The sequence below is a fragment of the Pelobates fuscus genome, chromosome 3 (assembly GCF_036172605.1).
Source record: "Pelobates fuscus isolate aPelFus1 chromosome 3, aPelFus1.pri, whole genome shotgun sequence".
Taxonomy (NCBI): domain Eukaryota; kingdom Metazoa; phylum Chordata; class Amphibia; order Anura; family Pelobatidae; genus Pelobates; species Pelobates fuscus.
In genome coordinates this window covers 220,233,075-220,251,941 of record NC_086319.1, presented here as the reverse complement: position 1 = coordinate 220,251,941, position 18,867 = coordinate 220,233,075, and the positions used below count along the sequence as shown (strand labels likewise).

General features: G+C 37.6%; 1 protein-coding gene across 4 annotated transcripts in view; it reads left to right on the top strand.

The window, feature by feature from the left end:
• LOC134602778 (pendrin-like) overlaps nt 1-18,867 on the top strand; it is a 125,934-nt gene that overhangs the window by 17,607 nt on the left and 89,460 nt on the right. For all 4 annotated transcript variants that reach the window (XM_063448088.1, XM_063448090.1, XM_063448087.1 and 1 more), the window contains exons 2-10: nt 1,642-1,793; nt 2,285-2,424; nt 3,795-3,905; nt 5,491-5,669; nt 9,784-9,948; nt 13,038-13,190; nt 13,286-13,368; nt 14,779-14,926; nt 16,355-16,468. In XM_063448088.1, coding sequence (XP_063304158.1) covers nt 1,642-1,793; nt 2,285-2,424; nt 3,795-3,905; nt 5,491-5,669; nt 9,784-9,948; nt 13,038-13,190; nt 13,286-13,368; nt 14,779-14,926; nt 16,355-16,468 — 1,245 coding nt within the window. The remainder of the gene's footprint in view (nt 1-1,641; nt 1,794-2,284; nt 2,425-3,794; nt 3,906-5,490; nt 5,670-9,783; nt 9,949-13,037; nt 13,191-13,285; nt 13,369-14,778; nt 14,927-16,354; nt 16,469-18,867) is intronic.

Sequence of the window (18,867 nt, the reverse complement as noted above, 5' to 3'; positions counted from 1 at the left end):
GTGAACCCATCCGCAGCCGCATGGTCCACTGGAGGTGCCGCAGTCCCTCTTTCCGCTGTCCCGCCGGCCGCCATTACGCGGGGCGCCTTCTGACTTCGTGGCCTCCGTTTTGCGCCCACAGTCGCCTGCCCGGCGGGTCCGCCCGAAGGCGCCTGCCGCATTCCCTCCGCCGTCGCCGTGCTCGGTCCGGCCTCCGAACCGCCGACCGCTGAAGGGCTCCTCCGCCGCCGGGCCGCTGGGGCCTCTCCCGGGCTCAACCTCTGTGGCGGCCTGGTCCTCCGCGCCGACCTCCTCTCCGGTCCCTCCGCGTGGGTGGCAGCAGCCCCGATCTGCTCATGCAGCCACGCCAGCCCTCGATCACGAACCGCCGCCCGAACTCCGTCCAAAATCTCCTCTAGGGACGCCATTACCTGCAGAGGGAGAAAAAGAAAAAGAACTCCGCCGACCAGCCACAAGTGACAGGTCAGTGCAATTCAGATTAACTGGCTCCTCACTTAAGATGGCCGCCTATTTACACTACCTGACTCCTCCCCTACTTAGCCCCGCCCTGAACATCCCAAACCTTTCCACCTGCCTACTTCCTGGCCTTGTCAAGGCCCACTCCCCTGTTTCACTGTTCCATGGGCTTCAATAGTGATCCTTTAAGCTGTAGTTGTTCTGGAGACTATAGTGTCCCTTTAAACATGTCCAAGGGTCACACAAGACAAAGGTGGTATGTACATACATTTAGACAAGCCAGGGATGCATCTCATAGTTTTTACTAGCAGTCTTATCTTGTTAAGACTAGAACCTAATGTGTCACTTATTAAACATTCTGTTTGGAAAATAGCAAGCTTCTTCCTATGCTTGTTTTAGACTAAAATTAATGCATACCCATAGAGATGGTGCTGTTGGTCCTAAAGATCAAAGACACCTCTCTTATCTCGATAACATCCACCATGAGTACTGAACAACTATTTACTGCAAATTGCATTATGAGCCTCTTTAGACTGTGAGCAATAATGAGCAGGGAATGGTTTTGCTTTATCAGAGTTTTATGCTTTTAGGTTTCCTCTGCACTGACTCTATTATATGTTAGAACTTTACTAATTGAGCTTTATATGGAATATAGTTAAATATATGTATTTAGATGGTTAATAGCAATTAACCTGTTCTTTACAGTTGACATATATCACTATGCATGTTAGTGTGGGATCATCTTGGGTGTATATGCCCCCCCCACCCCTCGGAATCTGGTGTGTGTCCACTTTGAGGTTCGATTGACAGATTCTCTTCATTTTTCTTGCAGCCATCATTCTCTTCTTCATTTTGGTCACATGCCAGTTGAAAGTTTTTCTTTGTCATTAGATGAGTTAGAATATTTAAGCCACTATGTCCGTAACTAAGCCTTTAAAACTCTAGTTGTATTGCAAAAGCCATTATGGGTGTTATGTTCTTAATAAAGCGTCCAGTCATTGAGTTGGGCTTTTGATAGTCAAGGATAAAATAGGTTTCCAGAGGTTAAATCTAATCTTTACCTTTGAAAAAAATAATATTACAAACTAAGTAAATGTTGAAATATTGCAGAGGCATAACAAATGGCAATACTGTACTTTTTACCTGTGCAAAATAATTGCTGCTTTACATATTTGTCATTACCAGATGGCATTGGGAAGAAGTGATGTGCTCATTCCTGGGTATAACAAATATCTGGTGGCCCGCTCAATTTATTCTGAACCAGCCTTCAAGGAGGTCAACAAGAAGGAAGAACATGACCAGAGATATTTTAGAAAGAGGGTGAAAGAAAATCTAAGGTATTAAATATCATCTTTTTTGTTAAAATTTTGTTCCACAAATAATTTTCCTGCTGAAGCCCATCAGCTAGTGGCAGTCGAAATACATGCTCACTGTAATGGCTTTGACACATGATTTGCCATTTAATTAAATTTGGTGCATACCAAAACATGGGCATAGGCCATCTATTTCAATGGACATTACCCAATTGTGTAACAGATACTAACGCTGATTAATACTTAATTCTAGGGGATGTGGAAGAAGCCAGAAACAGAAACTTAGAAAGGATAAAGCAAATTAAATGGCTGCATATGATACTTTTGTATTTGTCAAATCTCAAATTCCAATGGGTATTTTCTGTCCAGCCAGCCCACCACTTACTGCCAATTCATAGCTTTATTTTCTTTCATTTAATAGAGGCTGTTGTCTATGCATGAGCCTGTCTTTATTTTAAATGTTTGACTGGTGATTCTTGTACATTAAAACAATTGTCTGTTTCATCTTGTGACAGCTGCACATCCAGAAAAGCTCTTCTGGCAGTAAAGTCCCTTTTCCCAGTACTGGACTGGTTGCCTAAATACAAGTGGAAAGAATTGTTGATACATGACACCATCTCAGGAATCAGTACTGGATTTGTTGGTACATTGCAAGGTACATGCATTTGTCTTTAGATATATTGCGTTGCCCTGAATTGTATAGTTTTTACCAAAGATCTTGCATCACCATTTCTGATTTATCTTTACGCAATATATTGATAATGCATATTTTACAGTCTAGCGGGAGGGTGGGGAGATTGAGACATAAGTATTTAAAGGACCACTATAGGCACCCAGACCACTTCAGCTTAATGAAGTGGTCTGGGTGCCAGGTCCATCTAGCATTAACCCTTTCTGCTGTAAACATAGCAGTTTCAGAGAAACTGCTATGTTTACCTATGGTTAATCCAGCCTCTAGTGGCTGTCTCATTGACAGCCGCTAGAGGCGCTTCCGCGCTTCTCACTGTGAAAATCACAGTGAGAAGACGCCAGCGTCCATAGGAAAGCATTGAGAATGCTTTCCTATGGACTGGCTGAATGTGCGCGCGGCTCCTGCCGCGCATGCGCATTCAGCCGATGACGTCCAAAAGAGACGAGGGGAGCCCGGCGCCGAGGGAGCCCGGCGCTGGAAAAAAGGTAAGGGATTAACCCCTTCCTCCCACTTCAGCGCAGCGGGAGTGGGACCATGAGGGTGGGGACACCCTCAGGGTACTAAAGTGCCAGGAAAACTAGTTTGTTTTCCTGGCACTATAGTGGTGCTTAAGGGAATGTACATTTAACTTGTTGCTAAACTTTGATTCCAAATACATCCTGCTTCTTGATATTCCCTAACAATTCTAATTTTATGTAACCTATACTGGGAATTAAACCTGTCAGACAGAGATACTGCTGCTAAGGATTATCTGTGATTTTCTTGCATATCCATTCACACAGATACTATAACTGGCACTTGTAGTTAGGAAAGCAAAACAACTTTTAATAAAACTCCACCAATTCAGTGTTTAACCCATTCACATCAGAGAACCCATTATTCTTTCACAAAACATACTCACAGAGCTATCTGACAAATGAAAAAATATATTTTGTGATAAATATAAACAAGTTGTTTCACCGTGATCAGTTTAGCAATTCTATCCTAAATGGCATGCCTCTATCTTTAATATCCCTTACCTCTGCTAGACTTTGTGTGTATTATTTCAATAATGCATAACTACCTTTTTTCAGTGATTATCATGCTTTTGGGGAGCCTATGTTTTAAGAACTCTTTGGTCAGAAGCAAGAATAAGCAGGTCAGCTCCATGAAGATGCAATAAAACTAGATTTTTAATTATTATATATATATATATATATATATATACTTAAATATAATAGAAAAGCACTATTACATATCATATTGTTTCAAAATTGATAAAACATAGCAACAGTGACTTGTTTAAACCTATGTGTGTTTTTAATGCTGGCGCTCTTTATTTTGTTTGATTCCAGGCTTGGCATATGCATTGCTTTCTTCAGTTCCAGTTGTATTTGGTCTTTATTCAGCTTTCTTTCCAATTCTGACATATTTCTTTCTGGGGACATCCAGACACATTGCTGTTGGTAAGTAATCCTGCCTTATATACATGTCCAGATCTCTCAAAAAACTGCATAAAATTCCTTACTCGCACAAAAAAAAAATGGTATTTATCAAATATTAATGTTATATCATGTGTAGCCTGCCAGTAGTACCTGACCCGAGTGCCCCAGTTTTAACAGGTTCTAACCTAACTGTTTTGTTTATGAATGTCATTGTTCTGCTAAATGTATTGCAGTGGTTAGAGAGCAAGGTGCTTCTAGGTGTTCCCACTTTATTTTCTGTCTTACCGTTTTTAAGGGAGGCTATTCTGGCACCCAAAATCCAACCACTATCTTGCCATACAAATATGTGGATGTTTCATTTGGATGACAATAATAGACCCACTACGTGTAACTTATTATTACTGTCCAAGTTTGGACAGATAATACAGACATTAATCTGAGTGCCAGAAGATCTTGAAATGTATTTGCTAAAAAAGGTTCCTTTAAGTACATGCTAATGTTACACAGTTGGATTATTGATAACCCAGAAGAGAACTCCTTGATAGTTTCTCACAGGTTAAACCTATCTCACGTTTCACTCTGTTACTTCACATACTTAGTTTCCAGCCTGAATGTGGTGATCCGTTCTTCAGCAAGTTCACTTCTTTACCATAGAATATTATTTTTAAAAAAAGTTTATATGCCCAGCAATGGATTATTACCCTACGCGAGATTGCTCCCCATAGACATGGGCTATGTCACTAACAAAGAAATAATGGTTTAAAACTCAAGTTCAAAATTCAGTGTTCAAGTCCAGAAAAATGCAATTGGTATAAAAGAATAGACCCTTTAATAATAGTTTAGTAGGGAACCTGGATGCATGGACCAACTAGCTGGACTCAAATGTGTTTCTTTCAATGCCCTATTTCCCTTACAATGAGTCTTCCCTATATGCAGTACTTCAGCATTGAGTACACTTATTAACATTTTAGTAAGGGTATAAATCAATTCACGTAATGTTTAAGTTAGAACTTCCATTATCACCTTTTTCCTACAGCACAGACTTGGCTCATTCGTTTTATGAGTGACCAACAAGCTTCTGTGCTAAATTCAAAAAAGCTATATTTTAATTGTTCTGTTTCATGGTGTCTTATGCTATGAATTAGCCATTACAATACATTGTACAATTTCCACTTGCATGCTTACTTACACGGAACACAGAGTTGAGCCAAAAAAGACAAACAGGCAAAAAAAGGGGAGTAGCGTTAGTGTATATATGTTATGCAATTCAAGAAAAGAGTTCAATGGGAATAAGAATCTGGGAACCTTGTAAATATATGGTGAATATAGAATTCATTGAATACTCATCAGCTTTTAGTCAATTTCATGAATTTAGCAGAACTTACAAAATTAATCTAGATGTCAACATGTTATAGCTTAGTATTGATGATCAATCTGCAAGAAAATGTGAGAAATCACAGTAGTAGCACGTGAGGATTCAGCTCAACTCGCAAACATAGTTTGCAGTTAGTTCAGTATGGACTATATATTATTAAAGCATGCCTATCTTGTTCTATATTTTCTTGTTTTTTTGCACTTTTTGCATTGTATCTACTTGTATCAACAGGACCATTTCCCATAATTAGTTTGATGGTAGGAACAGTTGTAGTAAACATTGCTCCAGATGAAAAGTTTATAATTGCCAACTCTACGGGATTAAATGGAACAGTGATAGACACCGACGCCAGAGACGCAGCCAGAGTCCTTGTTGCGGGAACACTCAGCTTCTTAATTGGAATCATACAGGTAATCGCACTCCCTTCCTTTGTTACACAGAGTAAACACTGCATTTAGAAACATTTATCCAAATTAGCTAGCTTTCGGTGAAGTCTACAATTTACCGTAAATGGATCATTTTAAATGTGTTTAACCCCTTTGCTACAGTTTTAAAAATAAATAAAAAATAAGCATTCCATTTATTTCGAAAACATATATTTGTCACTCCTTTGTAGAAACAGTGAGAGGTTAAATACATTTGAGGTTACAGAGTTCACTGAATTTATTTTGAAATATACAGTCAATAGAAGTACAAATGTAAAAATGAAATGCTTATAGTAATTTATAAGAAACCTAGAAAAGTTTGCATGTTACAAAGTAGGCACAGCTTCTTGACAAAAAACAGGCACCTATTGCTGCCTACCTATAATGTTTATAGTATGCTCAGAAGCCTTAAAGCTCCTTGCTACTAGAATGCAGCCCTGTACTTTTGAAAACTGTAGACTCCAGACAGTATAGGTAAGGGCTAGTGTTAGACAAATTTGTGTTTAATCTCTAGGGCTTGTTGTGCATCTCTTTGTACACGATTATGTAATTCAATACAATCAAAGAGAGCAAACTTGTTACATTCTGAGACTTTTTTATTTTTGTCATTTTTTTTTATTTATTCTTTATTATTTAGTGTGCAAGTGGTAACAGACAGCTTGAGAAGCCACAACAGCATTTACAAGCATAAACATTACAGGATGTTGGAAACATTGATGTGGCATTTAGTAAGGCTGCACATTTTTTACATGATAATATTCTAGGAAAACATGTCTAAGATCTGAGTTATACGTATACCACTAGAGATAACAGAAAGTAAAAAGAGTTTGCCCCGGTATGCGGTAAATTCCCTCCATGGTCAGTCCCTTAGCTTGTTTTGGGCATTAGAATAGTTGAAAATAGCCTCCTAATATACTGAGGTAGTTCAGCTGCATTTATGGCGTCAGGTATCCCCCGTACCTTCAGATTGCGTTGCCGCACTGCATCCTCCAATTGCTGCACTTTGGCACTCAGTTGTGAGCAGCTACTGGAGAGTTCCTGTATATGGGATGAAGAGGTGTCTTGTTTGACTCTTAGGTGATGGACCTCTTCCTCTGTAGCCCGCATGAGGCCTTTTAGTTTCACGATACCTTTCCTTTCTCCCACGGACCCGTGATGTGTAGCTCCGGGTGCCGACTCTTCCAGGCTACGGCACGGCATGCCAACCGCCAACCGCTCCACACACGCCCCCTCTTATGACCTGGCGCTATGCCGCGAAAATGCGAAATATTCCACACTCCCTGATGTTTTGGGGACGTGGATTCTGAAGCAATAGACACTCCACTATAAAAGGGCGCCTTTTGCTATTGTCCAGTGCCCTATTGTGGTTCACTGGTTGTCCCCTCTAGTGCTAGCTTTATTCTGTCTGTGTATCTTGGTATTTTGACTCAGCTTGTGTTTTTTGACTATTCTTCGTTCTGGTATCCTGACTCGGCTTGTTTTCTCGTTCATCCTGTTTTCTGGTTCCCTGACTCGGCTATTCCTTATCGTTATCCTGATATCTGGTTGTTCCTTATCTTTGGCTATCCTCGACTATTCTATCTACGTGAAACCTGTCCATTCTAAGGTCCGGCAATACGTTTTCTCACCGGGTTATCCACTGCCTGTTTGGGTTATTTGTCGTGACAGGTTGTTCAAGTCCTCTTTCAGCACGTCCATCTCAGAGGAGAAAAAGGCCTTGAAGTCTGACACCATGTTGGTTAGATCTGCTTTAGTAGCCAAGGGGAGATCGGATTGTTTTGGAGGCACCACCTTGCCCCTGCTAGATGGGTTTAGTGGTGTTACAAAGCCCATGTCATCATCTTCAGTGGCTGACAGGGAGTCCTGTGCCAAGTCTGGTAGGAAGTCTGCCATCTTAGGCTTGCAGACTTGTGAGAGGAGCTGGCCAATATCGCGGGTATGTCCCTCACTCAGCCCGCGGAGTTTCTTAGAGTCTTTCCCCATGGATTATTAGGTATAGTGGGTACCGTCAGGGCTCTGAGTACAACCAAGAAATGCTTTGTAGCTCGTTATTTGCGTTTTTCTGTCGGAGCACAAGCGCCATGCGTCCGATCAGCTTGCCAGTTAGCTCTGCCCTACATTTTGTGCCTTTTTAAGGCTATCCTAATGATTTCATGATTTGATCCTTTTCCAGGATTATCGCTGCAAGAGTATTATGAGAGATGTAGTCCACAACATCTGGAGTGCTAAGAAATGCCTATCCCTGAACTAGACAAAGCAATGACTGTCAGGGTTATTTACGGTAAATTTACGGTAATAGACAAACTGGAAAGATTATCTAAAACAGCTAAATTTTAAATTCACTTTGAATTCTCACTTTAGTGAATAACTTTTATATATTACTATAACTGTACTACATGTTGAGTTAAAATATTTGCACTTTGTTTGGTAGAAACTGATTTATATACTGTTAGAAAAAAAGAAAACCATGACGTATTGAACTTATTGAATACTGTTTGTGAAATGCAGGGATGTTGAATAGTTTATTTTTCCAGGGCATGCATATGATCAAGTTGATGTGAACCTAACATGTTAATCATACCACTATGACCAACCTGTTTACTAGGTGAATAACCCCACATGGTCCCCCCTTTAATACCACATGGTCATCCCTTCAAGTACCATCATTTTCCAATGGAGAAAGATATGTGTAGATTTATTTATTGAACAATTCTTATAGAGCACCCTTATCCACAGCACTTAAAGGGACACTATAGTCACCAAAAAAACGTTATCTTAATGAAGCTGTATGGGTTTATAGATCATGACTCAATTATCTGCCATTAATGAGTTAAGTCACTTTTGTTTCTCTTCATGGGTTATATTATAATCACATGATTTAAAGGGATTCTCCAGTGCCAGGAAAACAAACCCGTTTTCCTGGCACTGTAGAATCCTGGAGTGCTCCCCTCCCTCCTGCCCATCATCCCATGATGCTGAAAGGGTTAAAACCCCTTCAGACACTTACCTGAATCCAGCGCCGATGTCCCTCGGCGCTGAGTCAGGCTCCGTCCACGCTCCTCAATGCTTTTCTACGAGGATTCCGACGATGCTGGAGGTTCCTTAATGCACAGCATGAGGACGTCCAGCATCGTTCAGATGACCAAAAGTCTTCTAAGAATCAGGAAGTCCCTCTAGTGGCTGTCTGGTAGACAGCCACTAGAGGAGGACTTAACGCTGGAAAGTAATTATTGCAGTTTGTAAAAACTGCAATAATTACACTTGCAGGGTTAAGGGTGATAGGAGTTGACACCCAGACCACTTCAATGGGCTGAAGTGGTCTGGGTGCCTACAGTGTCCCTTTAAATGTTTTATCACCTGCTCTGTAACTTGAACAGAGCTGGAGATAAAAAAAATTCTAGATAAACAAGCTGCACAATAAATTAAGTTTAAATATTAGATATCTCTTTATAGGAAGTGTTTAGGAAGGCTGTGTAAGTTATATGAAGGTGTGACTAGGGCTATATAAACAAAGTGATTTAACTCCTACATGGCAGGGAATTGAGCAGTGAGACTGCAGTGCCATGGTCTATACAAATAAACTGCATCATTAAGCTATTAGCAGTGGAGGAGATATATTCTAAATTAATTTTTTTTTGCAATAAAGGAAGTGTAAACATTAGATGTCTCTTTATAGGAAGTGTTTACAAAGGCAATACATGGAGGTGTAACTAGGGCTGAAAAAAAAAGAATTAATTAAACAATGGGCTGAATAAACAAAGTAACTCCTAAAAGCCAGATAATTGAGCAGTGAGACTGCATGGTCATTATCTATACACCAAGACTGCTTCATTAAACTAAAGTTGGTTTGGTGACAATAGTGTCCCTTTAATTTATGTAAAAAGAACATTGGTAATTATACCAACAGGAAATAGATAGACACACTGATATTAAAGGAGAAGAGAACCCTGCCTGTGGGCTACAATCTACCACAAGGTACTATGCAAGATGTGTGAGCTTACAATTTATTCTAGAGGATAAATGGGGTTTAGTGAATTGCTAAGTGTAAAATCCAGTTTTCTGACAAAATGTAAGAATTTGATTTCTGCTCTGTCTTCAGTTGGTACTCGGAGCTCTTCAGTTCGGATTCATCGTCAGGTACCTGGCTGATCCGTTAGTTCGAGGTTTTACTACGGCTGCTGCTTTCCATGTTGTGGTATCACAGATAAAGTTCCTGTTTAATGTTCCCACAAAAAGTCATGTTGGAGTGTTTAGCATTATATATGTAAGTAAATACCAATTTGTCATTTTAGGCTTCAAAGCATGTCAGTCGAAGGTTTGAGTGTATCAGACATTTCTGCTTTTTTATACTTTGTTAAATAAATTTGAGTATTAAAGCAGTTTTATAGTAACACATTTTTATGTATTGTTTTAATTAGATCAACATGTATAAATAATTGTTTTTCTGAGATACATGCATATATATGCTCACCAGGCCATTTCCCAGCTGTTCAGATGCCCTTATATGAATTGATGTTATGGTCCTAAGGGTTACTTAAATGACAAACATGATTGGATATTGCTTGGTTTGAAAGTCTAGGAACGCACATTTTTTTATGTGACTGAAGGTCTCCTGAATGACATAACAAGGAGTCTGGAGTTATTTTCAGAGTTATTCTTACAGTAATTCATGGCTAGCACAGCACTGCCTGGGGCTGTAGAATTCCAGCACATACTGCAACTGTATCAGATTATCTTCAGGCAGATTTTAAGATTCAGAAACAATTCACAGAACAATTCAATTGGTTGACATGGATATAAATCAGGTTCACAATTCAAATGTATAGGTTTTTATTTTCCTGAATATAATCATTTGACCGACCACTGGTCCAGAACAAGTTCATGAAAGAGAAGAGTTGGTTTACTGAGAGTCATCATAGCTTGTAGCAATGAAAGTTATTTAGTGTGGTCTTTGGAAACGAAATGTGTAAAATCTGCTGATAAGTTGTATTTGTTTTCTGCTCAATGAAGAAAGACTTGCTTAAAGTTAGACTACCATCATTTGTATTGCTGACCTCAAGGCTGGCAAAAAAAAATCAAAATACAATTTGCTTTGTAGTTCTTCAAACTGCTGGGGTCTACCTTTTAGTCATCCCAATCATAAGTAATAATGAACTACTGAAAAAATATGTAGTTTCCATAAATAAATAACATTGGGTCTCTAGACTCCAGATATTGCTGCATGCCATTGTCACTCAAAGAGAGCAGGACTTTATCACCCTCCAGAAGTTACTTGTATCAGGGATTTCAGTAAAATATCAGGTACAGGGCAGTAGAAACTGGACCGAGCCACTAAATACAGGATAAAAACATTATCTGGCAGCAAAACATAACTCAGCATACTTGTAATTAAGCTAAACTTTTATTTAATCCAGATGTATACATAATGCTTTTAACTGTTTCTTTAAAAAAATAAGATTACAAGGTATCAATCTTTTCCCTTTAAATATTGGCCTCAATTTAATATTTTTTGATAAGCTTTTCAAATGATTTAAGATTTTTTGATAAACTTTTACAATAATTTTTTCAAAATATATAAAAAAAAATAGCATCTCTAAAAAATATCAAAAATTACTTTGTTATATTATTTAGCAAATATTAAATTATTTGAAAAGTTTATTTAAAAATATTAAATCATTTACAAATGTTATATAGTCCATCATGGCCACTGTTAAGCAGAACAAAAAAAAAAGGCCAACATTAATGTTCACAATTACGGTAGGTTCTGCAATTTGTTCAAGTAATAAAATTCCAATATTTTTTTAGCAAATTGCCTCTAGAAAAATCAATATAAAAATAGGTAGGTCGTAACATAAGAACATGTAATTTGACTTCATAAGTCGACTTGCAATGATAGTTGTCACCGTGTCCAAGAAAATACTGTTTACTGCTAAAAGCAGGGGTGCCCAAAAGGTAGATCCCCATATGTTGTAGAACTACAACTCCATTGATGCTTTGCATGCCTCTAGAATTCTTTTAGAATGACAAAGCCTGATGGAAGTTGTAGTTTTAAAACATCTGGGGATCTACTTTTTAGGCATTACTGGCTTATAAAATCTTTAAAATGAAAAAATACATAGTGCTCTTGGGGCATGGTCTCAGCATCCGTGCACATCAACGGGTCATTCCATAAAGTTATACAATACCATTCTAATTCAAATCTAACTGCAGATCTACAGACAAATATGGATCCTAGGAGTTGTGCAACAGAAATTCTAAACAGACTTGGAATGGAATAAGTATTGCAAAGAAACCTATATTGGGCAGATTGGGCAGCATTTGACTACCCTAATAAAATTACCTAACACATTAAAAGTAAGAGATATTCCTTACATCCTTAAAACAGCTTTGTATTTGTTAATTTAAAACTAAAGTTAAATATTAAACTTGAAAATACTGGTCACATGGAACAATTTGCATTGATCTATGTAAGTATAAGAGAATGTATACCAAATGAGCAGTGGTTAACTATTGTATATCTTGGTTAATATATTTCCTTATTTCTAACTATTAAGTAAACATAAAAAAATAGCTTTACTTTAATTTACTTGCATCAAACAATATTGATTAATTATTGTATTTCAGCCATATTTCAAGTGCGTGCAATATCTTGTTTTGTAATGTTGCATTTTATCTTCTCCTGACATTAAAAGGTGTATCTCAAGGCCATATGAAGGTCATATCTTTTACTAAAGCATGGCAGAGAAAATATGTATTTTAGGAAAGATACAATACACATGGTAAACCTATTTTGTTAAAGAATCTCCCCAAACATCTAAAGCACTCTATCTTGCTGATGTGCTTTATGTATGAAGAGTGTTTCCACTAAAAAGTAGTGTAGATTTGAATAGAAATTGGCCTTTTTATGAATTAACCTTGTTACACAATCATAAAAATGATCATGTAGCTTACTGGTTTGATTAGCTAAGTGGTGATAAACTCAATAGCCAGGGAATTGCTCAAAGCAAAGACTTCTCATTGAGCTGCATTTTGAGGTCTTTGATTGGACAGCTACATAAAGTTTAGTCAGGGTTAGGAGAGGGCTTGCTAAGGCTGCAGCCAGGAACTCTGCAGCATTTGCAAGCTGATTTTAAATATACCCATGTGAAAAAAATGCATAATTATATTAATGCATGTTTTCATTGGGGATATACCCACTAAATTGTTAAAAACAATACAAAAAATCCATTGAAGTGTTCCTTTAACAAACTGCAATATATGCTTCATTTCTTATTTGTAGTTTTCAGTGGTCTGCTGCTAAGAAACGCTATATTTATTTCCTCTGATTAAAACATATTTTTTATACATTTTCAGACACTGAATGAGGTTTGTTCCCACATTTCAAAGACAAATGTTGCTGATCTCACAGCTGGGCTTATAGCATTGGCCATATGTTTGACAGTGAAAGAATTAAATGAACGATGCAAGCATATTCTACGTATTCCTGTTCCTATAGAATTGATAGTGGTAAGTTACTTAAAATCAGTTCCTATAGTTATTCCCATGTTTATTATAAACTACCAAATTTTTATCTCTATGGATTTACCAAATTTCCATTGTAGGCTATAGTAGCTACTGGAATTTCCTATGGGGCAAATCTGGAGGAAACTTATAATGCAAACATTGTAAAGAACATTCCCAGTGGGTAAGTTATTATTATTATTATATTATCATTAATGCAGCGCCAACATATTCTGCATCACTTATTCATTATAAAATGTTCTTGCAAGTCCAGTAATTGTGCAGCGTGGGAGCATTGCCATGGTAACTAGCTGCAACGCTCTGACAGCCAGGGCTCACGAGAGGACTGATTGTAGAAGCATAGGGATAGTCTCCTGGCCTCCATCTCTCTGTGTTGAAGCATGCAATGTGCAGGGAGGGAGATCTTTGATCTTCTTCTCTGCAGCTATATATATGTTTATCAATATTCGAGATCCAAATATATATTCATTTGTTTATTTTGAAAATATGTGGTACGGGCCCCTTCCAGGTGTACTACTTGTAACCCCCTGATGGCTGCCCTGGCTATAGCAATCTTTATCAATCGCTGGACTGCTTATATAACACTGGCAGAGAAAGAAGAGTCCATTTACTCCTCCCCCCCTCGCACACTTTAGGAATGTAATGGCCCATTGAAACATCCTGTACTGTTTAAAAGCAGGGGGTAAGCTTACATTTTCAGCAAATTTACAGTGACTTGTGGCATCTTGCAGTGAAATGTGTTCCTCTATACGCTGGTAGTCATAGGAAGAGCATAAATATGGGTGAGACTTCAATCAACTAGATTTCATTTTGCAAAATACATGAAAATAAAAACATTTATTCTCAATTTGGTTATTTAAGGATTAATAGATTCAGGTTTACACCATTATATATGGAAAGTACTTCCATATGGAAAGAAATCCAACTTTTTTTTTTTTTTTTTATAAATAGGCTATTTTATTTAAACACACCCTATTGGGCACTGTTAGCATGTTCTCTCTGCTTTTGAAGTAAAGTACCCTGAAAATAGAGATGAAACTTGGAATCCAGCACCGAACAGAGTTCCCCCCACTGCCTTCCTAGAGAAGCATGCTGGGGAAGGTAGCTAAGGAAGGATCAGGGGATGAACAAGGGAGGGAGGAGAATATTTAAAATAAACAAAACTCACATTGCAGGGAAGGAGGGGAGATCTACGCTTCCCCTTGCAGGCTAATGCTCCCAGCGCTAGCTGCAAGGGTAGAAGCTTATTACGTCTGTCACTGGAGCACATTGCGCGGTTACAACAGACATATTTATTGCACAGAGTTAGCAGAGTTCTGGAGAGCCTAAGTTACATGTGTCAGGGGTGCAACTAGCCCCGGCACAAAACTGCAAATATCTCTGTAATTGCAGCGTTTTAAGCAGAAATGCTGCACATACAGATTACTTCCTCCGTGACCACTTCAAAAACCAGAAGTGGTCATGGAGCTTGGAGTAACTCTGTATGCAGGGACAAAAATAAGCAAAAAAAACTTCATACATAATCACAGATGTACAAAAAACCATCTCTAACTGTTTTCATTATTTATTTCAGGTTCACTCCACCAATGGCTCCTGACTGGAGCATGTTTCCACAGATTCTTGGTTCAGCTTTTTCCATTGGAATAGTAGCATATGCCATAGTTGTGTCTGTGGGAAAAGCATATGCAACAAAATATAACTATGAGATTGATGGAAACCAGGTATATATTCCAAGTAACTAATTATGTATATAATACAATAATAAAGTAAATTAGTCACCTAAAACTAATAATTGAAAAAAATCTGTCACACATAGCTACAGTAATAAAAGGGGGACTTGGAAATGTTTATTATTATTATTATTTTATTATTTATATAGCGCCAGCAAATTGTAACCAGACAAATGGACCACAGGAACAGAGGGGTTGAGGGCCCTGCTCAATGAGCTTACCATGTTGCCATATTGTGTTAAGCCCACCACTATGTCACAGTACCCCAATATCGGTGGGTCCTACACTCATTTTAACATGGCAGATTAACATGATAACTGCAATACTTACTGTTTAAACTGCTTCCAGAGACTTGCCTTAATTTATGCTTTCATGTGGTCACTTCCAAAGGGGCATCTATAGTGAATTGGCGGTGTGCACAGCCCAATAGGAATCTGGTTTGAATTCCAATTCAACACAAAAAAAGAGGAACTGGGAGCACACCCGGGACATGCATTTCTAAGTATTGGCAAGATATATACAAAGATAGGGATACAGCTGAAATAACCTAGAAACAAATAAATAAACAGAACATAATGTAAGACAGTAATATCTGAATAAATACTGCAATAGATTGCACTCACAGGAGTTAAAATTAAAAGTGCTTTAAGGGTGCTTCCTCTGATGGAAGTGGGGGACTATAGTCTCCTTTCAGGATATGTAGTCACCACTGTGAAATAGGAACCAACAGGACTCTGAATAGTGGGTAACTAAGCAGCTGTATTTGGCAATAAAATTAATATTCAAGTATAAAATGTAGCAATAGGTCCTACGCATTTCGTCCCAGTAATGGGACTTCCTCAGGGACCAAGAAGTTAAAATAATAACAACAATAACGCCTGAAAATCCCACCTACGAGTCCCTTTAAATAGGGCTTATCCCAAAAGTCCATTGGTGGTCCAGTGGGCGTCCTACTTCTGCTGTGTTCTATTGGTCCAATTCAAATCCTCCACCCGTTTCGTAGTTCCATACACAAAAAAATAGTTTTACATTTTACATTGCTACTTAAAATCACCTTGTATACCTTGCCAAATGGTCCAAATGATGTTTTCCTAATGATAATTAGGCTTTTCCTTAAACTGTGTCTTTTTGAGCAAACTGAATGATAAAAGCAATGGGGACATCCATATTATATCTTCTCTATTCTGAAATGATACTAGGGAAGGACTAAGCTAACAGGAATGGTACTGGGCATACCGATAGTAGCAATATAGTAAGAGCTGCAGGTTTTTAAGAAGACAGTACCATTTTTGTAATTATTTCCTCAGACTGGTACATTGTGAAGCCGCTTCAATTGGATTTTGAAGCTTCCCTAAATACTACATATATTTAAAATTCTGTAATTTCAAATATTTTAATTTAGTACTTTTTCATTGACAGGAATTAATCGCATTTGGAATCACTAATTTGTTCAGTGGAGCTTTTTCTTGCACGTGTGCCACCACGGCTCTATCCCGTAGTGCTGTCCAAGAAAGTACTGGTGGGAAAACCCAGGTGAGACTCTTTGCAAACCATAGCAATAATGATTAAATTAATAATCTGGGCAAAACAGAAGTGAACTTACTAAAGTAATAATTCAATATCAATTCAAAGGGAATTTCAAATTTCAGGTTAAAATAGCTGAACTGGAAACGCTTTTGAACATGATTATTTAGCAAAGTGAATTTCAAATTTAAGGCCAAAATAGCAGAATTGGAAAAAAATCGGAGTCAGCTATGCTTCTAGTTTAGCTATTTTGGCCTAAATTTTAAAATTCACTTTGAATTCTCCTGTGAATAACCCTGCAAGCAAGTTATGCTCCCAGTTTGGCTACTGTGGCCTTAAATTTGAAAAGCACTTTAATTTCAAGTGAATTCTCACTTTAGCAAATAAAATATCTATTGTCCCTTCTAAAGGTATGGAGTCTGTCATACTAAGGTCTCAATTTAATATTGTTGGATATGTTTTTCAAATGATTTAATACTATGAAAAATATTTAAATTGTGTTTTAGTCAGATATATTTTGTTATATTGATATATTTTTATCGGAAAAAAAACAGGAAATAGAGTCAGCGCTAATATATCAAAAGGAAGTACACAAGGCAGCAATCCCAAACAAGGACTCCCTCACTTGTCCGTGATATAAATGGAAAGGGCAAACAAAGAAAAGGATGGGACTGCGCCAGTAGCGCCAGTAGTTACCTTGCCTACTGGCGCAGTCCCATCCTTTTCTTTGTTTGCCGTTTTGATATATTTATATATGATTTTTTTAAATATATTAATATTTATCAGAAATACTTTTATATGTCTATTTGAAAATATTAAATAGTTTTTAAAAATATTCAATTGACCCCCACCCCCCAATATTAACCCCTTAAGGACAGACGATGGATATATTCCGTCATGATTCCCTTTTATTCCAGAAGTTGTGTCATTAAGGGGTTAACCTCCCCACAAAATGCTTGGGACATGTGATATGCATTATTTATGTACCTAACGATAACAAGTAATGTCTATATTAAAATGTCTTCTCTAAATGTAATATGATCGCATGTCTCAATAAAAGATTGGCAAATTTTTAAAAAATATATCTATACAATTTAGGCTTAAATTAGCTCATGGTTTTTGCATGGACTGGCTTGACACAGATGGCTCTCCAAAAATTACACCAGAAAAGTCATTAAAACGGTGTGTACTACAACAAAATCCACCAATAAATCTACATTCCACAATGTTTTTTGTTGTTTTCTGCTCATATGTATAGCAGTTACTTATCTTGGCCAGGTCCTATTCCTTCATTCTGTTAGTTCAAGAGAGAGCCCCTTTACATCTTATTTGTTGTATTCATAGACTTTGCTATCACTGCTCTTTTACCATATATTGGAATCAGATTGCTTTCAATTCCTTTTGATATTTATTCATTGCCATACTGTCTACATTACTTTATTTTCATTTTGACAGTTGAAAATACATTAACAACTGCAAGTATGGAGTGATATAATATACAAACCTCATATATTATGTATTATTGACTTGCTGTGTGTCTATAGGCCTTTCTGGGGGCTATGGAGACTAAATGCCCTGATTTCAGGAGGATATATTTATTTTTATTTTCATTCTCAAATTAGCCACATGAAATAAAAAAGAAATATTGCTAGAATAATTCTCAGCAATGTTACCTATGTGCGGTGGGTGGTTCCTCTCTGGTGTCAGTCAGGTGCTGGACAACAAAGGCCCCTGCAAATATGTTTTTATTTTTCATGAATTTTAACACTTTGTATAAAAGGGGGTCTGGGAATTGGTTTGAATGGAAGATGTTAGCAGGCCAATGATTCTCACTAAATTTCTGATTGTCAACATGTGTCAAGACAACGTACTACTAGTTTCTCTCTTTATGTTGGGTAATTTTGATTTTGGAAGATCGAGATTTTTGCCTATTGAATGTATCAAGAAGCTTATAAATTTAATCTTTTGAGATCTTACCAAATTTAATTTTCCCAATTGATAAGAAAACCCAAACTGGTGAGCAGATGTAAAGTCAAATAAATGTGAGAATGTAGGGAGTGAACACTTGGAGACAAAATAAAAATAGCATCTAAATATTTAGATAAACTCCCCTGCTTTGAAGGTATGCTACCACCTGTCTCATCTATGAAAAACCAAGGAGCTGATGAGAGGCTGGAACTGAGGCAGGTGAAACACCTTTTCTGGCCCTTCCATAAAAATTTAAGTAAATCCCTTGAATTGTAAGTGTTAAGTAAGCATCCATCAGGTCAATCCTTGTGTGCCAGTGTGCAGAAGGTCTCAGAGGCAATGAATTCACTCCATCTTGAAATGCTGATATTGAATTAGAGAATTTAACTATTTTAGATAACCAGTCATACCAGTGCCTATTCTTTTTTCAAACCAGAAAA